The sequence below is a fragment of the Miscanthus floridulus genome, chromosome 13 (genome assembly GCF_019320115.1).
Source record: "Miscanthus floridulus cultivar M001 chromosome 13, ASM1932011v1, whole genome shotgun sequence".
In the NCBI taxonomy this organism is placed as follows: Eukaryota; Viridiplantae; Streptophyta; class Magnoliopsida; order Poales; family Poaceae; genus Miscanthus; species Miscanthus floridulus.
This window is the reverse complement of record NC_089592.1, coordinates 76,484,593-76,504,253: the sequence shown is the minus strand read 5'-3', so window position 1 is coordinate 76,504,253 and position 19,661 is coordinate 76,484,593. Positions and strand designations below refer to the sequence as shown.

The window sequence follows — 19,661 nt, the reverse complement described above, 5'->3', positions numbered from 1 at the left end:
TCCCGATGCTCTGAGGAAGGGAAAGTGGCCTCGTTGCACTCAGTAGTCTTTATGACTTACTAGTTCTATGGTTTATTCATGAACAATGTTGTCTACTGTCGGCACGTACTTCTAGTATTATTGTGTTGTTTAGTGTGGCATAGTATTGAACTTTTCATTATGTAGTTGTTTTCATTATTTGTGGTCATAATATTTAGTATAATGTTGCGGACATAGTGAAATATGATCACGTGCTGCAAACACAACCTAACGAAGTAGGACATTATATAATTCAACACACAAAACACATGAAATGGCATGTGAGAACAAGTACCGAACTAGGGTACATAGTTTTTTCGACTAAACCTAACATGTCTTAGTTAATTAAACCAAACAACAAACATATAGATGTGCCATGTGAATAAGATAGGGTCGTCCTAATAGTATGGCCACATAGCAAATTATGTTGCACCTTCTCCACAGTAGCCTCCTATTGTTGGTGGTGGTGGTGGCGGGGTGAAGGCGAAGGCCCCTGTAACACCCCAGGTGTTTGCCACCAGTTAAGCAATGGGTTTGAGCTCGAACATGACATATTAAGTAATGATGAAGATGTCAAGGTCAAACCTATGGAAATGAGCCCCAACCTAAACTTGGATATTACACCCTTGCTTTAAATATAGGCCCTTTTCAAGATATATGCTTGGCTGGGGTTATTGGAATATCTTCATGTGTCTCACATCAATACCCATCTATATTAATCCATGAAAAAGTTTCGTGAAGTTTGGAATCAAGAAGTCACATGAAATGACGAGTTATGTCCTTGCTTGAATTATTTTATAAAGTGAATGGAATTCTCGATCGTCAACCAAATCTTGCAACCATGCCCAAATGACTCTAGATGAGCTCTACAACAAAAGTCATGAAAGGTTCATGTTGGGAAAATGCCAAGAAAATGCTCCAATGGATCAAAAAGGATAATTTAAGCTTCATCGTGATCCTACTTTGGTCAAAGTAGAACAGCAGGATCTATACCAGTTTTGAGGTTAGACATTAAATGAAAGTTGTAGTCCATATCATGTAGAACAAACTTTGTTTTTGGACAAAGAGCTAGATCATCTTGGAAGTAAGTCAAATCGAGGTCACAAGATCGAATTTGCTGCTGATTTCAGCACTTAGAAATATTCTAAGTCTAGAAATTCATCGACATCGGCATTGACGTCTCGCGTTCTCCAAATTTCGTTAAGAAACCTGACTTGACCCCAAAATGGAAGTTGGAGCTAAGTTCATGGAGAAGAGCATGTAAAAAGATGGCACCAGTTTGACCTCGTTTTCACCATCAATTTGAATGTTTGCTTGTCGCTGTCAATACGCTGACACTAGCAGTTTGTGGCTTAATTACCCGCTGTTGAAGGGCTCTAATGACCATGCGGCCTTAATAAAAGTTGGAGAGTAATCAGAGTTGAGCAAACTTCATTTTTGGCCCACTGTCTGATTCGGCCCGGAAGCGACCCAAATTGGCTCCCCACGCCGCACTCACCGACGCCCGCCACGTGGCTCGGGGAATTGCCCGAACGCGACGCGTGCTGTGGACGTGGCCACCATGCGCCCCTGCTCACTGCCGCATGGTCTGCCTTCACCTGCTGTACCCTGAGCCTGCTCGTCAATGTTGGAGCATCTGAGCGCTCGCCAAGCTTCTCTCCAGTCACAATCTCTCCCTCTCTCGCGCTGTGACGTCGCGCACAGCCGCGTCCACCATGGCCGGCTGGCCGAGCTCTACCGCCACCGCATTCTGCCGCTCCACTCTTCCTCGGCCAAAGCCATGAGCCTCAGTGCCCTCGCCTTCACCTGCCGTGCACGTCGAACCCCTTAGCCACCTCCCTCCCTCGCCGTGCTGCTCGTCCTCGGAGCCGCTGCCGTCGCCGCCGTTGGCTGCCGTGGCCGCACCACCACAAGCCACGTCGAGCTGAGCTGGGCAGCCCTATGGATGCGCGCTAGGCTCCTGGTGCTCCTCCTCCACTCCCCCGCCGCCGACGAGTCTCCTTCGGCCGACATCGACAAGCTCCAGTGCCTCCTCTGCTTTGATTCACGTGGAGGGCTTCACACAACAATTAGGAGAAAGGGAGGGTCCTATCTGCAATGTTATAGACTCATATGAATAGTGCAGTAAAGGATCTGTTCGTTCGGGTTTTATTTGTGGAAACTTCAGGGACACCAGTGCAAGATTTAGATTCCTTTTCTTTTGATTTTGGCAGATTTGAATGCTCCACTTTGAAAATTCGTAGTAATTTGTAGAAAAATCGTAAAATAGTAAATGAGGACTTTTTGGAATCCTTGTGAAATTATCTATGCATTAGATCTATAATAGGGTATGTTTTAGTTTAAATATTTTGCTGTAAAAATAGATCTATGCAGCTAGGTTCCTGTTACTTGCCATGTCTTGTCTTTTTCATAACTGCAGTTTTTATGCTCAAATAAATGTGAAATTTTTGTGGAGTGCTACTAAGGTGATTGTTGTTGTCTGGTAAAAATTTCAGGAGTTTAAGATTTATAGTTTAAGAGTTATAAAAATAACAAATGCCCTGTATTGCTTTGCTTCCACTCTGAACAGTTCTGCATGTTTAAATTAATTGGCTCAGTTAAGTTATGAATCATGACTTGGCAAAAGTACATGAGTTGTGGTACTTTTCTTAAGCTTTCCAAAAAGTTAAATATCATGATTTTTGGCTAAGTAGATCTTGAGTTATACTCGCTTAAATCTCTGTGGCTGTTTCTGCCCAAAACCAGAGAGGGTTTCCTTGTTCTTACTGTGGGGCCTTCTTAATAGTATAATTAGATTTAGGTGTTTACAAAAAAGTTGTTTAGAATTTTCTAATATTTCTAAAAAGTCTAGAATCACATTTATAGTACATGTATAACTCCATTTATAGCTATTTAAAGTGGCATGTCATTTTCTGTCTATGTTTTGGATAGAGATGCAATTATTGGATTAGTTGACCCTTCTAACTGTAAAATCATCTTAATATGAGAATAACAAAGTTGTAGATAATTCATGTATCCAGCTTTTGTTAAAAGTTGGTGATATTTGGCCTTGTGGTTTGTGAGTTATGCCTGTTTAAAGTTGGGTTTCAGAAATGGCTGCTTTCTGTCAATTATGGACCAGTTTCTGTAAATGGGTATATTTGACTTAGTTAACTTAAGAATCATGCTAAGATGATTAAATATGAATTGTAGAAAATTCCATAAGCTTTCCAGATTGTCTTGTTGCATGTCTTTTGGATTAGTACAACTCCTGTTATGAGTAAAATTAGCTGCTGCTTTTGCAGCCTTGACTCTGTGATTGCCGTGAATAACTGGTTTGTCTTGAATGCTTATGTGATGCATCTTGTGTTACCATTCATCACATTCATACACATGCATCTTGCATCTCATCCAGGTGCGCTAGATGAACCATGTGAAGAACGTGATGTTGGAGCCGAACCCGAAGACAGTGTATGGAGGATCTATATCGAAGATGGAAGGACTAAGCGAGTGCTAGGACCGGAGATGTCACCAAGTCGGTACAAGCTAACTGAACTGACTTGTGTCGGATCCCAGGCATGCCCCGGAGCATTCTAAGTCTCCTACTTTATAAAAGCAATTATTCCTATATATGAGTTTATATATTGTTGCATTAAGTTGTAGGAGTTGATTGAAACCATTGATGCATTTATTACTATCCTTGCCTACCTTATTACCTTTTACCCTGTTAGGTCAGGATCGAATAACTGCTTAGCCTTGCTTAGACCGGTAGCGATCGGTGATATCCGGTCACCTACATTATAGGTGGTTACTGGAAGAGTTTAGCTATGGAAAGAATGATATCCCGGAATTAACCATGTGTGATGGATAATTGGAGACCGGATGGAAAAAGTTGGAGGCAACCAGACAGGGTTCTGGGGTGCTGTTAGTTTCCATCTATGTCGATTAAGGACCGACCGTTGTTGGCCCTCGAGTCATGTTGAATGCATGCCTTACATTTAGCTGGCCGAATAAAGCACCTTTCGACCGCGAAGCTGGGAGATTATTCGGGCCGAGTAGATTGCCCGCAGCGCACTGTACCGGAGCAGGTGTGGTAGGACACGGGGGCGCGATGATAAGACCAAAGGGTAGTCGGTCGGCCCCCGGGTACATGTGGTTCCTGGCAAACTCAAGATTCCTGGATAGTTGACTCGGTGACCGATACCTCACTTTAGCGGGTGAGTGAGGTTTGTGTAAGGAATAAATCATCAGCTGGTTAGGAATCGATTCGAATCGCCATCGCTCCTGGATAGTGAGCACTTGACTCGAGTTACGGCATCGTAGTAATTATTGTGGAACAATGATGGTTATCTGGATGGTATGGGATATACTAAATTTAAATTGGTAACTGGATGTTATTGGTTAATCAAGTGATTGCTATAGTACAGATGCTTACCTAGATGGATATGTCATAATAAAGATGATGCAAAGTACTTAAAATGGTTTCTTCATGATAGCTTATGCTTTTCGCAAACGATTCAGCTAGCCCACTAAAGAAAGCCTTGCATAATCCTTGGTGTCACTTTATTCTAGTTTACGACGGGTAAGTCTGGCTGAGTACATTTGAGTATTCAGGGTTTATCCCACCTTGTTGCAGGTGAAGTTCTTAGCCTGCTGAAGATGGTGGCTAACCACCGGTGGGCTCGGTGATTCTATACTTACTTCTCATCTATATGCTTTTGTCGGATGATGTCACTTATGCTAGCAATGTATTTGGAACTTATATTAATGTAATCATTTGAAAGCTATGTTGTTTTCAATAATTAGTTTTGAAACCCAAACTGGTACTTTTATTTGTGAACCCATTTGTAATATTATTTCCGCTGCAACCCTGTGTATGTGAGGTGTATTTGCTTAATCCCGCGATCTTGGTTGTGATGTTGATTTACCGAGGTCTTTCGGGACACTCGGCGGACTACCAGGTTTATATGAGTGAAAGTATGCGCGTGTCAACATGTTAGCGGGGACAGCCGTACTTGATCTTGTATAAATTGTGCGGTTATGTCACAGCCCTTGTTCTTATGGTTAGGGCAGTTGCAATATGGATCATTGTAGAGTGCCTCCTGCGAATCGGCACCATTGTTGTTGTCGTCCTGTTTGTTGTCCTTGTAACCGCTGCTAACTTCTCTTTTTAGATCGAAGATATGGTCCTGCAGGTAGTAGATATACTCCGCATGCGGATAAAATAGGTCGAGGATCAACCCACCTAGTGAACCCACAGTTTTCTTCGGCCAAGAAAGACTGCAATAAGTATGTCATATAAGTTGTATAGAAGAGGAACATATTGAAGAAACAAATAGTAATAGCAATTATCCATGCTCGCGGGCATTTGAAGAAACGATGACCTCCATATATTTCCTCGGTGAACATCTGCACTAGGCAGTCCTCGCCGTGCATGCATTTTGGCCACTCTTCTTTCCGTTCATTGTATCCTCTTAGTGGTGCCTTTGTGGTGAAATCACTTTTGCTCTTAATTGGGAACCTCTCATAAAGATCTTCCTCAATGAAATCAGAACCAAGAGAACCCTCCCACACAATGGTAGTTTCCTTCGACTTTCCTCTCCCTCTGAACGACCCTCCAGACAATGGTACTACAACAAAAGAAAATACCAGTTGGGAAGTAAGTAGCAATGCATCCAGCATTGCGTATATATAGGCAGAGGTAGATTTAGTTGCCGTTTCAATGTGTTATAACTAGTCACAAGAAGGCTAATTAGTTTCACTGAAGAGCTTATTTCAATGGACACTGAAAAGCCTAGATTCGTTTTCTAAAAAGTCTATTCGTCGTTGACATGATAAATCACTAAAAAGCCTAGATGCTATAGGTGTACTATGTAAGTAAAGTGATAAATCGTTGCTATCATCGTACTCCTCGTCCTTGTAATTGAAAAGTCTATTTTTATTGTTTGAAAAGCCTAGATTTGTTCGCTGTTATTAAAAAGCCTAGATGTTATAGGTGTACTCCCTCCGATTCTCTAAAGCAAGTCGTTTTGAGGTTGTCTTAAGTCAAACATTTTAAACTTTGACTACAAATAACTTCTTTTGGGTTAAGTTTGAAAATATAAAAGTGATGTAAGTAGATTTATCTCGAAATCTAGTTTCATAAAAGTATATATTGACTATATTTTATAAATATTTTATAGCAAAAAGTTGCAGTCAAAGTCATTTCTTAAAGACCGTGTCGATGTCCAAAACGACTTGCTTTAGAGAACCGGAGGGAGTACTATGTAAGTGAAGTGATAAATCGCTGTTGTCATTGTACTCCTCGTCCTTGTAACTAAAGGGTCTATTTTCATTGTCTGAAAAGCCTAGATTCGTTCACTGTTACTGAAAAACCTAGATGCTATAGGTGTACTATATAAATGAAGTGATAAATCGCTGTTGTCATCGTACTCCTTGTTCTTGTAACTGAAAAGTCTATTTTCATTGTCTGAAAAGCCTAGATTCGTTCGCTGTTACTAAAAAGCCTAGATGCTATAGGTGTACTATGTAAGGGAAGTGATAAATCGCTGTTGTCATCGTACTCCTCGTCCTTATAATTGAAAAGTCTATTTTCATTGTCTAAAAAACCTAGATTTGTTCACGGTTGCTGAAAAGCCTAGAATCATCTGCAAAGCGTCTGTATGATACGATTGGACTATACACGTTCTAATAAATTTATATTTAATCTATGTACTATATTTATGTCTTTTTAGCAGTGTAGTATAATTAATGATTCACAGAAAAAATCACAAGAGTTTCCCTTGTTTCAGAAGCATCCACAGTTATAAACAGAGACATCATTATGTAATCCAAACATTTAATCATCCGAAGAGCACAATACAACCACATCAAACATCACAATCAACATAACATATCATGCATAGTCCAAATTGTCCACAATGTCCATACAGTCCCAAATAGTTATAGAAAAATAACTACAAAATTCATAATATTACATACTAACATCTACCACAAACCATCACTGTCTCCTAGTCTTACCCTTATACTTGTGACCAAGAGCGCTGGCACCTAGAGTGTAAGGGTCAGGTGGACGACGTCGCCTAGTATCTAGAGGTTGTATAGGCTGAGTCGAGGGAGCATCCTGGAGCTGAAGAGGGGCCAAGCTCCTCGTGCCTCTGGTCCAAGTCGTCCTCGTTCCATGTAGGTAGATCCATAATAGCTAGATTCTATTTAGTTAACTAAATATATAGCTAGATCCTATTTAGTTAACTAAATATATAACTATCTATCTAAGTAGCTATCTAACTATATCTATGTACTTATGTATCTATGTTTCTATCTATTTACATATCTATCTCACTAGATCACTAACTAAATCAACTACCTGAGTCATCACATTAACTAGTAAATAACAAATGCCAAAACTACCATACTACAATCAAAGCTAACTAAGTACGTATATTGCATATTCATAATTTTTACCTGTCCGACGACGGAGTCGCGGACGTCAACGGAGTCGCAGCGGACGCCGGGCGTGGGTGAGGCTGACGAGCCGGGCCGACGGTGGCACGGCGGGGCGCTACAGGGGCCAGGGCCGGCGGTGGCGCGTGGCGGGCGCGGGATGGCTTGTTCTCCGCGCGGCGAGGCCGGAACGGCAGGCGTGGGTGGCACGGCGGGCGAGGCGTGGCCACGGTACGGTGGACACGGCGGGCGGGTGTGGACGGCACGGCAAGGGCGCGGCGGGCGCGGCCAAGGGTGCGGGGAAGGGCGCGGGCGCGGACGGCGGCGGCGGTGCGCTGGTTCAGGCGAGCGCTGATGGTGCGAGAGAGAGAGGGAGAGCAAGAGAGAAAGGAAAGAAGGGCCATACGTAAGACAGGCTTGGCGCCAGTAAACACGGTGCCAAGCTCGACGTCAAGATCTACGGCGTCGAGCTGCCTGTCAAGTCACCGCCACGTCTACGTCAAGCTCAAGAGCAACGATGGCGCCGAGACGTGTAAGCTCGGCGTCAGCATTGATGGCGCCGAGCTAAGGGTCCAGATTTTGAAATCATATCTTCAGGGGTATATTTGTGAAAAATTAAAAAAAAAAGACTAAAAAATTAAAAAATTCGGCCCACATGGCAGCGTGCGTAGGCGACGGCCAACGGGCTGTGTAACCGATGCCTACCGCACCAACTCTTTTGACTCCCTTCCTCTCCAGGGGAAGGAGACCAGGATCCCCCCGTCGTCGCGCACGCGCAGAGCTCCGCGCCCGCGTCCGCGTCCGCATCGGGCATCGGCCACCGCCCGCCCGCGCCGGCTGCCGGCGGCGTGGATGGGGAAGCTCGCCGCCCTGAAGCGGGAAGCGGTCGGGTTGGACTAGGCGCTCGGTGCCTTGCTAGTTTTTAGAAATAGAAGCGGTAGGTGGAGGGTGATGCGGGGCGGGGCGATGAAGGCCCTGCGGCGATCCAGCACCTCCTCGGCGCCGTCGCAGAGGGTGCCGTCTTCCCCGCGTTCTTACTCGTGGATCCACCGCCGGTCGCTCCCCGTTACCTCGTCGGCCTCGCCGGCGACGTCCTCTTTGTCTGCACCGGCGAATTCGGCCGCGGAGGGTTCGGATTCAGCGCCAGCGTCAGTGGTGGCAGCTTCCTCGTCGCCCTCGCTGGCTCCTTCATCTCCGAACATGGACCGGTGAGCTATCCTGTGTGGATTCCTCCTGGTGCCGCAAAATGGGTCGCTTCAAAATGGGGAATTTTTGTTGGCAACCGTACCGGTTGACATTTCCTAACGATGATTCGCGCACTAAGTCTCAAAATTATGCTATTCTGGTAGCACAGTGGAAGTGGTAGTTTGTTCGGTACTATTATTCTTATAAGATTTGCTTTAGGCTTTTAGATTTTAAAAAAATGCTAACTTGTTTGCTGTTCAAGTGCTCTGAACCAGTTACTAGGTGCTTCTTGTACGCTTTGATCTAGTTAAGTCTTGCGCAGCAGCTCGCAGTACTAGGCACAAAGTTCTGGTTCACTTGTACTGCTATTTGCGTGAAATGTAGATTGGACGTTTGTTCAATTCATTGTAAGAACTAAAGGAGCATTTTAGCCTAAGGATGATCCGATTTTAGATGTTTTTTAGGGAGGGGTGTGGGGGCATTTTAGGATCTTGCTTCATGGCAGTGGTAGCCTGGTAGAGTTGTAAACCATGTCATCTGAAACTGTGTCATGAATGACATTTCATAATGTTGGTTAGTGCAAACAGGCCTCTGGCTGAGTTGGTTAGGTGGCTCTAGTAGCACTCTTCAGGTCCTGGGTTCGACTCCCCGTGGGAGCGAATTTCAGGCTGGGGTTACAAAAAATCCCCTCATCTGTCCCATGCCAAAGCACAGGTCTAAGGCCCAACCTAGGTTGTTGGTCGTTCTCACAAGGGCTACGGTGCCGCTGTGTAAGGTGGGGCATGGGTTCAAAGGTTTTCTCGACCTGCGTGAGAAGGTCTTCCCTATCACAGAATGCTCCGCAGGTCGAGTTTTTTTTTATGATGTTGGTTAGTTAACTTGCCATTGATTGCTGAAATCTTGAATTTGATACCTCCAGCTTTTGTGCTAGTAGCTCGCTGAAATGCTACATTTTGGGTTGTATTTATACATTTGTGGTAACCAATAATGTACTACATTTCAGCTATTAAGGCTAGCATTAAATTCATTGTTTGATTTGAGAATGCAACTCCGTAAATGCTGTGGTCAAGTTGTATCTTTGGTATGCTGCAATAACGTAGAACATGGAATCATCAGCCAACTTCAACTTATTATTTCCTTTTACCACATTTCATTCTAGAGGTGGAATTAAATCTCCATGGTCTCGAAGAAAAAGGAAACGAGCGCTTACTTGTCAACACTGGAATCATCTATTTTCAGCAAACGGGAAGCTTCGTGATGGAGGAAGAAAGTTTCTAAAGAAGGTTCGCAGTGGGGTAAGCATTATTGTTATGCAGGCTTTCTTTCTATACACAACCACTGACCGATATATGCTGGGATTGTTAGCTATGCACATTTTGCACCCAATTGCATGTTGTGCAGCCTTTTCCACTTTAATGGTAAATTGAATCACTTATATTAATGTTTCCAGGGGATTGAACCAGACATAAGGGCTGAAGTTTGGCCATTTCTGCTTGGAGTGTAAGATGATTTTCCTATTTTTTTTTTATGTATTAAATATCACGTAGCAATCATCTTGTTAAGTGTTAACATAGTTTGAAGTGGTAAATGAATGTATAGCTCAAGAAGCTAGTCAAACTTGAACATTCGACCAAAATGTTCTTGTGAAATGATATGGTGCATATGTGCTAGTAGTTATTTAAAACCTACAAGTGTGGTCTCATGTGATAATTTCCCCTATGAGTAGAAATATATTACTACTATAATTTTATGCAAAGTGTGGAAGCACCAGAATTCTTGTGTGCTTGAAGGAGCTGTGCGAAGGGCGAGCCTGGTGCAAGCGGTAGGGTCTTACCGCCTGTGACCGGAAGGTCCCGGGTTCGAGTCGAGGTCTCCTCGCATTGCACAGGCGAGGGTAAGGCTTGCCACTGACACCCTTCCCCAGACCCCGCACAGAGTGGGAGCTCTCTGCACTGGGTATGCCCTTTTTTTGAAGGAGCTGTGCCTAACATCCATACCCTTCTTCAGACCATAGGTGATGTATGCAGTTTGTGGTGCATGGCTCTGGAGCATCAAAGCTTAGTGAATTGCTCGTAAGGTCGCTGGTCCAGATTACCCAGTGTTTGGAGTGGTTTGTTCAGGTCTTGGTCATGTGTCTTCCCAACCCTCCCCTTTTTTCGGTGTGGGTGGGAGTGTGTGTTGTTTGTTTTCGGCGAGTTGGGTTTCTTTCTAAATCCAACTCGTTTTCTACTCTTTCTATCTGAATGAAATGACACGCAGCTCTCCTACGTCATTCAAGAAAAAAAATTATGCAATGTTGAAAATAGTGGGCTATGAAGGGCGGGCCTGGTGCAAGCGGTAGTCTTACCGCCTGTGACCAGAAGGTCCCGGGTTCGAGTCGCGGTCTCCTCGCATTGCACAGGCGAGGGTAAGGCTTGCTACTAACACCCTTCCCCAGACCCCGCACAGAGCGGGAGCTCTCTGCACTCGGTACGCCCTTTTTTTTAAAATAGTGGGCTATGGAATTTAGTGGTGGCTTGCTCATACTGCTATGACAGCTATAGTGGCGCTATAGCAGCCGTTGGCCCCTAAGCCATTTAGTGTTTTGGGAAAACACATGCAATTTATAGGCCGGAACAACCATTATTCCATCAGAAATTCAAATGATTGCTCAACATAAGAGGTAAGTAGGTCGAAGATAAGATGTACAAGTATTTGTCACAGCAGCCCTAGCCATAAGCAAACACCAACCAGAATTAAATGGTAGTTGCTTAAGTTCTTAACTTAATAGAACATGTAGAGTCTGTTTGGCGCTGCTAAATAAATAGCCCGCTAAGCTGTTTAGTGCTGCTATTGCCTGATATAGCACTGATAGCGGCCATATGTTACAGAAAAGAGAGAAAGCGTAGCAGGGAGGGGCTCTAGCTGCTATAGTGGTGCTATAGCCTGCTGTTTTCAATATTGATTTTATGCAATGGAGGAAAAATACTTCTACTTGGTTGGTGGCCTAGATTTTTGCACTGCTTTTTCATGACATTCTTTACACAAAATAATCTTTCCATCATACCCTCTCTTTTGCAAAATGTTGGCCTTATGATGTTTTCTATCCTGTTTCGACATACAATGCATCTGATACCCCCTCGTTTAAACTTGCTATATCTATGACATTTGTGAGTTAATTCTACATTTCCCTTTATCATTCCTCGTGCGAGGATCTTTACCAACATTTGAGTACGAAGGAAGGAGAGAAGGACATTTATAGGATGGCTAGGGTTCGTGAGAGAAAGACACGGGACTTCAACCAAGTTAAGTGCATTAAGGATAAAAGGGAGCATCTCTTGGTGAAGGAGGATGAGATCCGACATCGATGGCAAGAGTATTTTGACAAATCGTTCAATGGGGAGAATATGAACACAACCTTTCAGTTGGATGACTCTTTTGATGACACCAATAGGCGCTTTGTGCGGAGAATCCAAGAATCTGAGGTCAGAGAGGCGTTGAAAAAGATGAAAGGAGGTAAGGCGATGGGACCGGATGGTATCCCAATCGAGGTGTGGAGATGCCTCGGGGACATAGCTATAGTATGGCTAACCAAGCTGTTCAACCATATTTTTCGATCAAACAAGATGCCTGATGAGTGGAGGAGAAGTATATTGGTACCGATCTACAAGAATAAAGGGGATATTCAAAGTTGTACGAATTACCGGGGAATTAAGTTGATGAGCCATACTATGAAGCTATGGGAGAGAGTTATCGAGCATCGCTTGAGAGCAATAACGCGGGTCTCTATGAACCAATTTGGTTTCATGCCCGGAAGGTCAACCATGGAAGCTATTTTCTTAATAAGACAAGTTATGGAGCGGTATAGGGAGAAGAAGAAGGACCTACACATGGTTTTTATTGACTTAGAGAAGGCTTATGATAAAATACCAAGGAATGTTATGTGGTGGGCTTTGGACAAACATAAAGTCCCAACGAAGTACGTCGGGCTCATTAAGGACATGTACAACAATGTTGTGACTAGAGTTCGAACAAGTGATGGAGACACGGATGACTTTCTGATTAGGATAGGACTACATCAAGGGTCAGCTTTGAGCCCTTATTTGTTTGCTTTAGTGATGGATGAGGTCACAAGGGACATACAAGGGGACATCCCTTGGTGTATGCTTTTCGCGGACGATGTAGTGCTAGTTGATGAAAGCCGGACAGGAGTGAATCAGAAACTGGAGTTATGGCGGGAGACTTTGGAGTCCAAAGGTTTTAGACTCAGTAGAACTAAAACTGAGTATATGAGATGTGACTTCGGCACTACTACTCGGGAGGAGGAAGATGTTAGTTTGGAAGGTCAAGTAGTGCCTAGGAAGGATACCTTTCGATATTTATGATCAATGCTACAGAGGGACGGGGATATTGATGAAGATGTTAGCCATAGAATCAAAGCAGGGTGGATGAAGTGGCGGCAAGCGTCTGGTGTCCTATGTGACAAAAGGGTACCACAGAAGCTAAAAGGCAAGTTTTATAGGACGGCGATTAGACCTGCTATGTTGTATGGTGCAGAATGTTGGCCTACGAAAAGACGACATGTTCAACAGCTAAGTGTCGCGGAAATGCGTATGTTGCGTTGGATTTGCGGTCATACAAGAAGGGATCGAGTTCGGAACGATGATATACGTGATAGATTAGGGGTAGCGCCAATTGAAGAAAAGCTTGTCCAACACCGGTTGAGATGGTTTGGACATGTGCAACGGAGACCTCCAGAGGCACCGGTGCGTAGAGGAATCCTAAGCCAGGATAGTAACGTGAAGAGAGGCAGAGGAAGACCGAAGTTGACTTGGGTAGAGGCAATAAAAGGAGACTTGAAAGGATGGAATATACCCAAAGACTTAGCCTTAGATAGGAGTGCTTGGAAGACAGCTATTCACGTGCCTGAACCTTGATTGCTTCTGATGGGTTTCAACTCTAGCCTACCCCAACTTGTTTGGGACTTAAAGGCTTTGTTGTTGTTGTTGTTGTTGTATTCCTCTATCAGTAACATATTTCATCTCCCTGCCTAGACAAATATGCCTTATGAACAGAAATGGAGGGAGAACTTGTTGAAAAAGCATGCCCAAAGCCATGAGTTTGTGAAACCTCATTATTTAAAAACACTGCTCAACCTGGATCAGCAGAAATCCAAAACATGCCAAAAGCTAAATGCATTTCCTCTCATAGGTCAACAGTTGTCCAAAAATATCAGCATTAGATTTTCTAAGTGTCATCTGAAATATGACTGATCAATGTGTCATACTATCAGTGATATGCGTCCCTAGGCTTCACATGGCATCCTAATATTTGATGATACTATGCTAATTTTTTCTTCTATTATTTATGGGCCTCCCTAGTGTCATTTTGTGAAGTTGCTGATTTTTCCTAAGCCACATTTTTGGGCCAGTCGATCAAAATCAGAATCATCTGTGCATCTATCTCAGGTAGACTGAAAGCCAAGAAAAGGCATTATGCTTTTTTTAAAAAAAAAAAATATGCAACTTACAGCAAGAAAAATGTGTTTAATTTGGTTGATTGAGACTTAGCCTTTTGCTATTAGATATCTATCATATGTGTAACTGCTTCAAGGCGACAGACTGACCAATTTCATATTATTTACAGCTATGATTTGAACAGCTCTGAAGAGGACAGGAATACTATCAAGATAAAGAAAAGGTATCACTTTCATAACTCCATTCTTTGTCCATCAGCTTGTGCTTTCTTGGTTTAGTTGAATGTCCAGTTTGTATTGAGGATGATTTATCTTTATATTCTATAATCCAGAGAAGAAGAGTAAATAAGTAGATATATAACAGCTGTGTGCACCTTTGCTATCAGACATCTTGTGCTTTCCTGTTTTCTGAAGAAAATGCCGCAATAACACTAGTATTGTTCACAATGATACTTTGTTATTGATAAAATGAATTGCCTCAACTTCTGGTGCAGGAAAGAATATGAAAAACTGAGGCGACAGTGCCACCGTGTTCTGCATTGTAATAGAGGAAATGGCCTGAATGTTATAAATGAGTTCATGAATGAGGACTTTTCTGATGGGGCTGAAGGTTCAGAGTCACCATATTCAAATGGTGTTAGTAAGAGGGCTTGTGTGATGCCCAAAGAATTGAAATCTTTAGGCAGTAAGGCAGAAGAATCAGAGAGTTCTAACTGGGATGCTGTGGAATGCATAGATGAAGATACAAGTGAGTTAACTTCTGTTGATCCATGTATGGTAGAATCAGAATCTTCTGAATCTGAGTCTTCCTGTGAAGAGGACCCTGATAGAACACCCGTCTCTACCAATATGGAAGAGAACTGTGATCCCAAACCAAAATTTGTCCGGACCGCTTCATCTAAGTCGGACATTTTTATTTCAGACAGAACTCCCGAGGATTTTGCCACATGGCAGCGCATTATACGTGTAGATGCTATTCGAGCAAATACAGAATGGGTTCTATTTGCCCGTAACCAGGCTGTAGTCTCTAAAGAGAAAGCACTGCAGTCTGCAATGTCTGTTGGGTTGAAAGATTTTGACCACTTGGAGCCTTACATGATTTATCATGCTGCACGATTAGTTGCACTGCTTGAGGCATATGCACTCTATGATCCAGAGATAGGGTACTGTCAAGGAATGAGCGATCTCTTGTCACCAATAATTGCAGTCATGGAGGAAGATCATGAAGCATTTTGGTGCTTTGTGGGTTTCATGAAGAAAGCCAGACACAACTTCAGGCTTGATGAGGTTGGAATAAGAAGACAGCTGAAAACTGTCTCACAGATCATCAAGCGCAAGGACTCACACCTCTATAGGCATCTGCAGAAACTTCAGGCCGAAGACTGCTTCTTTCTGTACCGAATGGTGGTGGTTCTTTTCAGGAGGGAGCTCACTTTTGAGCAGACTATGTGTCTGTGGGAGGTTATGTGGGCTGACCAGGCCGCGATTCGAGCCGGGATTGGAAGGTCCACTTGGGCAAGGATAAGGCTTCTTGCCCCGCCAACAGACGACTTGCTGCTCTATGCTATTGCAGCCTGTGTCTTGCAGAGGAGGAAGCTGATAATCGAGAAGTACAGCAGCATGGATGAGATACTGCGGGAGTGTAATAGCATGGCCGGGCAGCTAGATGTCTGGAAGCTCCTAGATGATGCACACCACTTGGTTGTTGACCTTCATGACAAAATCTGATGCAACGGCGTTCCTCAGTTATGTTCGGTAGAGTATGCAGGCATGAACCCTTTTCCGAGGTGTATTTAGTAATCTGTTGTGTACTGTTCATCACCATGTTCGCTTGTTGGTTTCAGCCAGGCTTATTCAACCAGCCAACAGTGTTTTCTCTCACAAAAAACCAGCACCAGCACCAACCAGCGAACAGGGTGTTTGATGGGTATGTATGTAGAGAACCTTGTAGCTTCAAGTGAGGACGAAGTTGTCTCCACTTTGGTTAAGCTGATAAACCATTGGATATCACAGTGGTTTATGCTAGCCATCCATAGTCAAACTTGATGGAAAATTTTGTTTTTGCCTCTAATGTCTGTCCTTGGCAGAAACAACATTTTCCATGAAGTCTTTTATAGGAAAATTAAGTTCCCAGATTTGGGGGGGTGTAATGTGGAGTAATAATGAAATCAAAGTCTTTACTGTCATTTCACACACCAGTTTCTTTCATCATGAGTTCTACTAGTATCTATGCTTGAGATCACAGCAACGCATTTTCATTCCTGTTCCTGCCTCCTGGTATATTCTGCAGTATCTGTTTGATATCGCAGCATGGTAAGGGCATACTGTATGCTTGCTGCAATTATGCGAAGCACAAGAGCATGGTGACGTGCTGCAATTATGCGAAGCACAAGAGCATATGCTTGCAGAAATCATGTATTTCTGGACAACATGGCAGTGCCACATGCGAGCTGGCTGGATCATGATATCTGCACTACTATTTACTACTCCCTCCATCCTGAAAAAAGATGCAGTTCTAAGTCCTTTCTTAGTCAAATATTTTAAATTCAAATAATATTGTAGAAAAATTCTTAATACCACAAGGTGTAGTACGAAAGTATATTTCAAAGGGAATTTAAAAATACATATTTAGTATCATAAATATTGATATTTTTTTATAAATTCGATCAAAATAGTTTGACTCGGTGAGGTGATGTTCTAGATTTTTTTTTTTCATGGGGTACTAATGCATGCACAGATGTACTGGCCCAGTGCGACTGTTACGCCACTCCAACAACGGAGTGAAACATCTGCGTCCACTTCCTGGACGTCCTCTTCCTCCGTGGAATATGGAGAGAAATGGCGATCAGCATGAAGGATCGATCGTACAGCTCAGGGGACACCTGCACCAGCGTCCAAACTTTTGATGTGATCTTACCTGAAACAATGCTACTAGTACGCAACATGAGGCGACAGCCAGCAGTTGCCCTGGCCCATGGGGCACAACACGTGTTCAATCATTGTCTCCACTTTCCCCATGTCTGATCCGGTGATTAGAATGCCTCTTCGCCTGATAATAAAACAGTAATGATCTAGGTGATTTTAGCACCTAATTTTCGGGCTAGTTAATTTGTAACTGAAAAAGACCATATGTCATTTATTTGGCTATTAAGGTAACTTGGTTTGGCGCCATACCTCACACTCGATTTCCCGTGGATAACAAGACACCTGTAGTAATCTACTTACTTTTTTTGAGATGTTCATAGAGTTAAGATGTGTCCGTGCATTCATAAAGATGAGTGCATATATAAGTGTCGATGTCTGTACTATAATGAAAAAAATTTAAATTCTAATGACATCATCATTACTTATATATAAAAAGTAAAAATAAATACGTGTATACAAAAGAAACAAAAAAAAGTCAAAAGCTAGGAAAACTAATTTTGAGCCACAAGTTTCAACCCAAATAAACTAACCTAAGTAATGTAGACCAAGGCATCAGCCTCCTAGGCTCACCAGCTACAGGCCAAGGTGCATCTAGGCGACAGCACAGCGAGGACGTGAAGTCCTACTTAGGGCCCGTGCTCTACAATTTTTGTAGCTCCGCCACCAATATAATAATTATTATTAAGACAATAACTACAAGAAGGTGTAAGCAAAAATGTTGAAGGGGACAGCTCGTCATGTTTCTATGCTATTTCCCTCTGACTAGTTGCAGTAGACATGGATGGACATGTATGGTGTCGTCTAGCTATTTATCACCACTGCATCATGTCCTGCCACCAATGGACAATTATTAGCTAGTCAATCAACGGTAAAAATCTAAAAAGTCATGAGGCAACTTTAATAAAACAACAGTTCATTCAACCACCTCTTAGGCCTGGTTTAAATTCAGGGCATAAAGTTTTGGGATATCACATCAGTATCATATGTGGGTGTCGTATGGGGTGTTCGGGATACTAATAAAAAATAAATTATAGAATCCGTCAGTAATCCGCGAGGCGAATTTATTAAACCTAATTAATCCGTCATTAACACATGTGTTATTGTAACACCACATTGTCAAATCATGGACTAATTAGACTTAAAAGATTCGTCTTGCAAATTAGTTGCAAACTGTGTAATTAGTTATTTTTAGTCTATATTTAATACTCCATACATATATCTAAACATTCGATGAGATGAAGAGTAAACTTTAGGGTGGAACTAAACAAGGCCTTAGCTGACAGGAACTAAACACTATCCGTAGCAAATAGTTAGCCAACTAATTTTAGGTCCCTTTATTAAATCATAGAAATTATTTTAAAAAAAATATTCCTGTGAAATTCCTACTTTCTAAGGGACCTTTAACAGGGAATTATTAGCCACATAACTATAGTATTCCCTCCGTCCCGAAATAAATATCGTTTTGGGTTATGTGCAAAGAATTATAGAAAATATTAGCAGCATTTGTATCTTCAAATAAGTTTATTATGAAAACATACTTAATAATTAATCTAATAATATGTATTATGCATCATAAACATTATTGAATTTTTGTATATATTTGGTCAAAGTTAAAAACATTTCACCTCTCTAGAAGTGAGAATAACACTTATTTTGGGATGAAGAAAGTATATGTTAATAGAGCCAAACAAGCCTATAATATATATTTACATCCCACCTTTTCTCTTAGAATCGGTGAGCCCAAGAAAGAAATATGGAATTTTATCACACACTCCATACGTTCGAAAATATAAGATGTTTTGACTTTTTACATGTATCTGTCTTTATTATGTCTTTAGATGTAGTGTACTCTCTCCATCCAAAAAAGAATATGATTCAGGCGTTTGTCCGGTTCAAAGCTAGAATCATATTCTTTAGTGTCTTGTAATTTAGATTTCAGAATGGAGTGAGTATTTGTTTGGCATGCCTATAGGTGAGACGCTTATAGACGAGAATAATGGAGTTCCTATTTCGTACCATTTGCAACCGTACACTAGCCGCTAGCCACTATCCACAAGGACGAAGGGAGGACACGTATATGAACATGACGAGACGCTGAGCGGCGGCACGAGAGGTGGCCCAAGCCATTCTGTTGGTGTTGGGCGGGCTCCACCCCAGCTCATGAAGAGATTGAGCCGACTGACGTGCCCAAAAGGCGCCGGCGACAAAGGCTGCCCAGGGCGATCTCTCTGGATTGCTCTCCGTCCTCCTCGTCTCCGGCCGAGTTCCAGCTCGCAGCTCGGTGGCCACACAAGTGGCTGCGACGAGACCGACAGGCCGCTAGCTGCTGGGCCCAGCCATAGCTTGGCCGTCGGCATTGCCTTTGTTGCCGTCGCTCGATGATATTTTCTTCCGTTTGGGTTTACTCGTCAGTAGTAATTTTTTACTGTAGCAAATTTGACCATCTATTTTTTCTTCTAAAAAAATCTTAGATACTTCAATGTATATAACACTAATAAAGTATGTTCAATAAAGAATCGTATATGTGAAAACTTAATGTATCTAAAAATCTTTTACAGAAAAAAAAACATATGATTAAAATTGCTACAGTAAAAATTCATAGTAAAAATTTGGTGACCGGTAAACGAAAACGGAGGTAGTAGATAGCTGGCCAGGA

At 42.6% G+C, this 19,661-nt stretch overlaps 1 protein-coding gene across 1 annotated transcript; it reads left to right on the top strand.

The window, feature by feature from the left end:
* The first annotated feature begins 8,143 nt into the window (after nucleotides 1-8,143).
* Nucleotides 8,144-16,266, top strand: LOC136499202 (rab GTPase-activating protein 22-like). The gene is made up of 5 exons (XM_066494902.1): nucleotides 8,144-8,648; nucleotides 9,785-9,920; nucleotides 10,076-10,125; nucleotides 14,251-14,304; nucleotides 14,575-16,266. Exons 1-5 carry the CDS (start codon nucleotides 8,392-8,394, stop codon nucleotides 15,806-15,808), a joined length of 1,731 nt encoding a protein of 576 aa, XP_066350999.1. The 5' UTR covers nucleotides 8,144-8,391; the 3' UTR covers nucleotides 15,809-16,266.
* The last annotated feature ends 3,395 nt before the right edge of the window (nucleotides 16,267-19,661 follow it).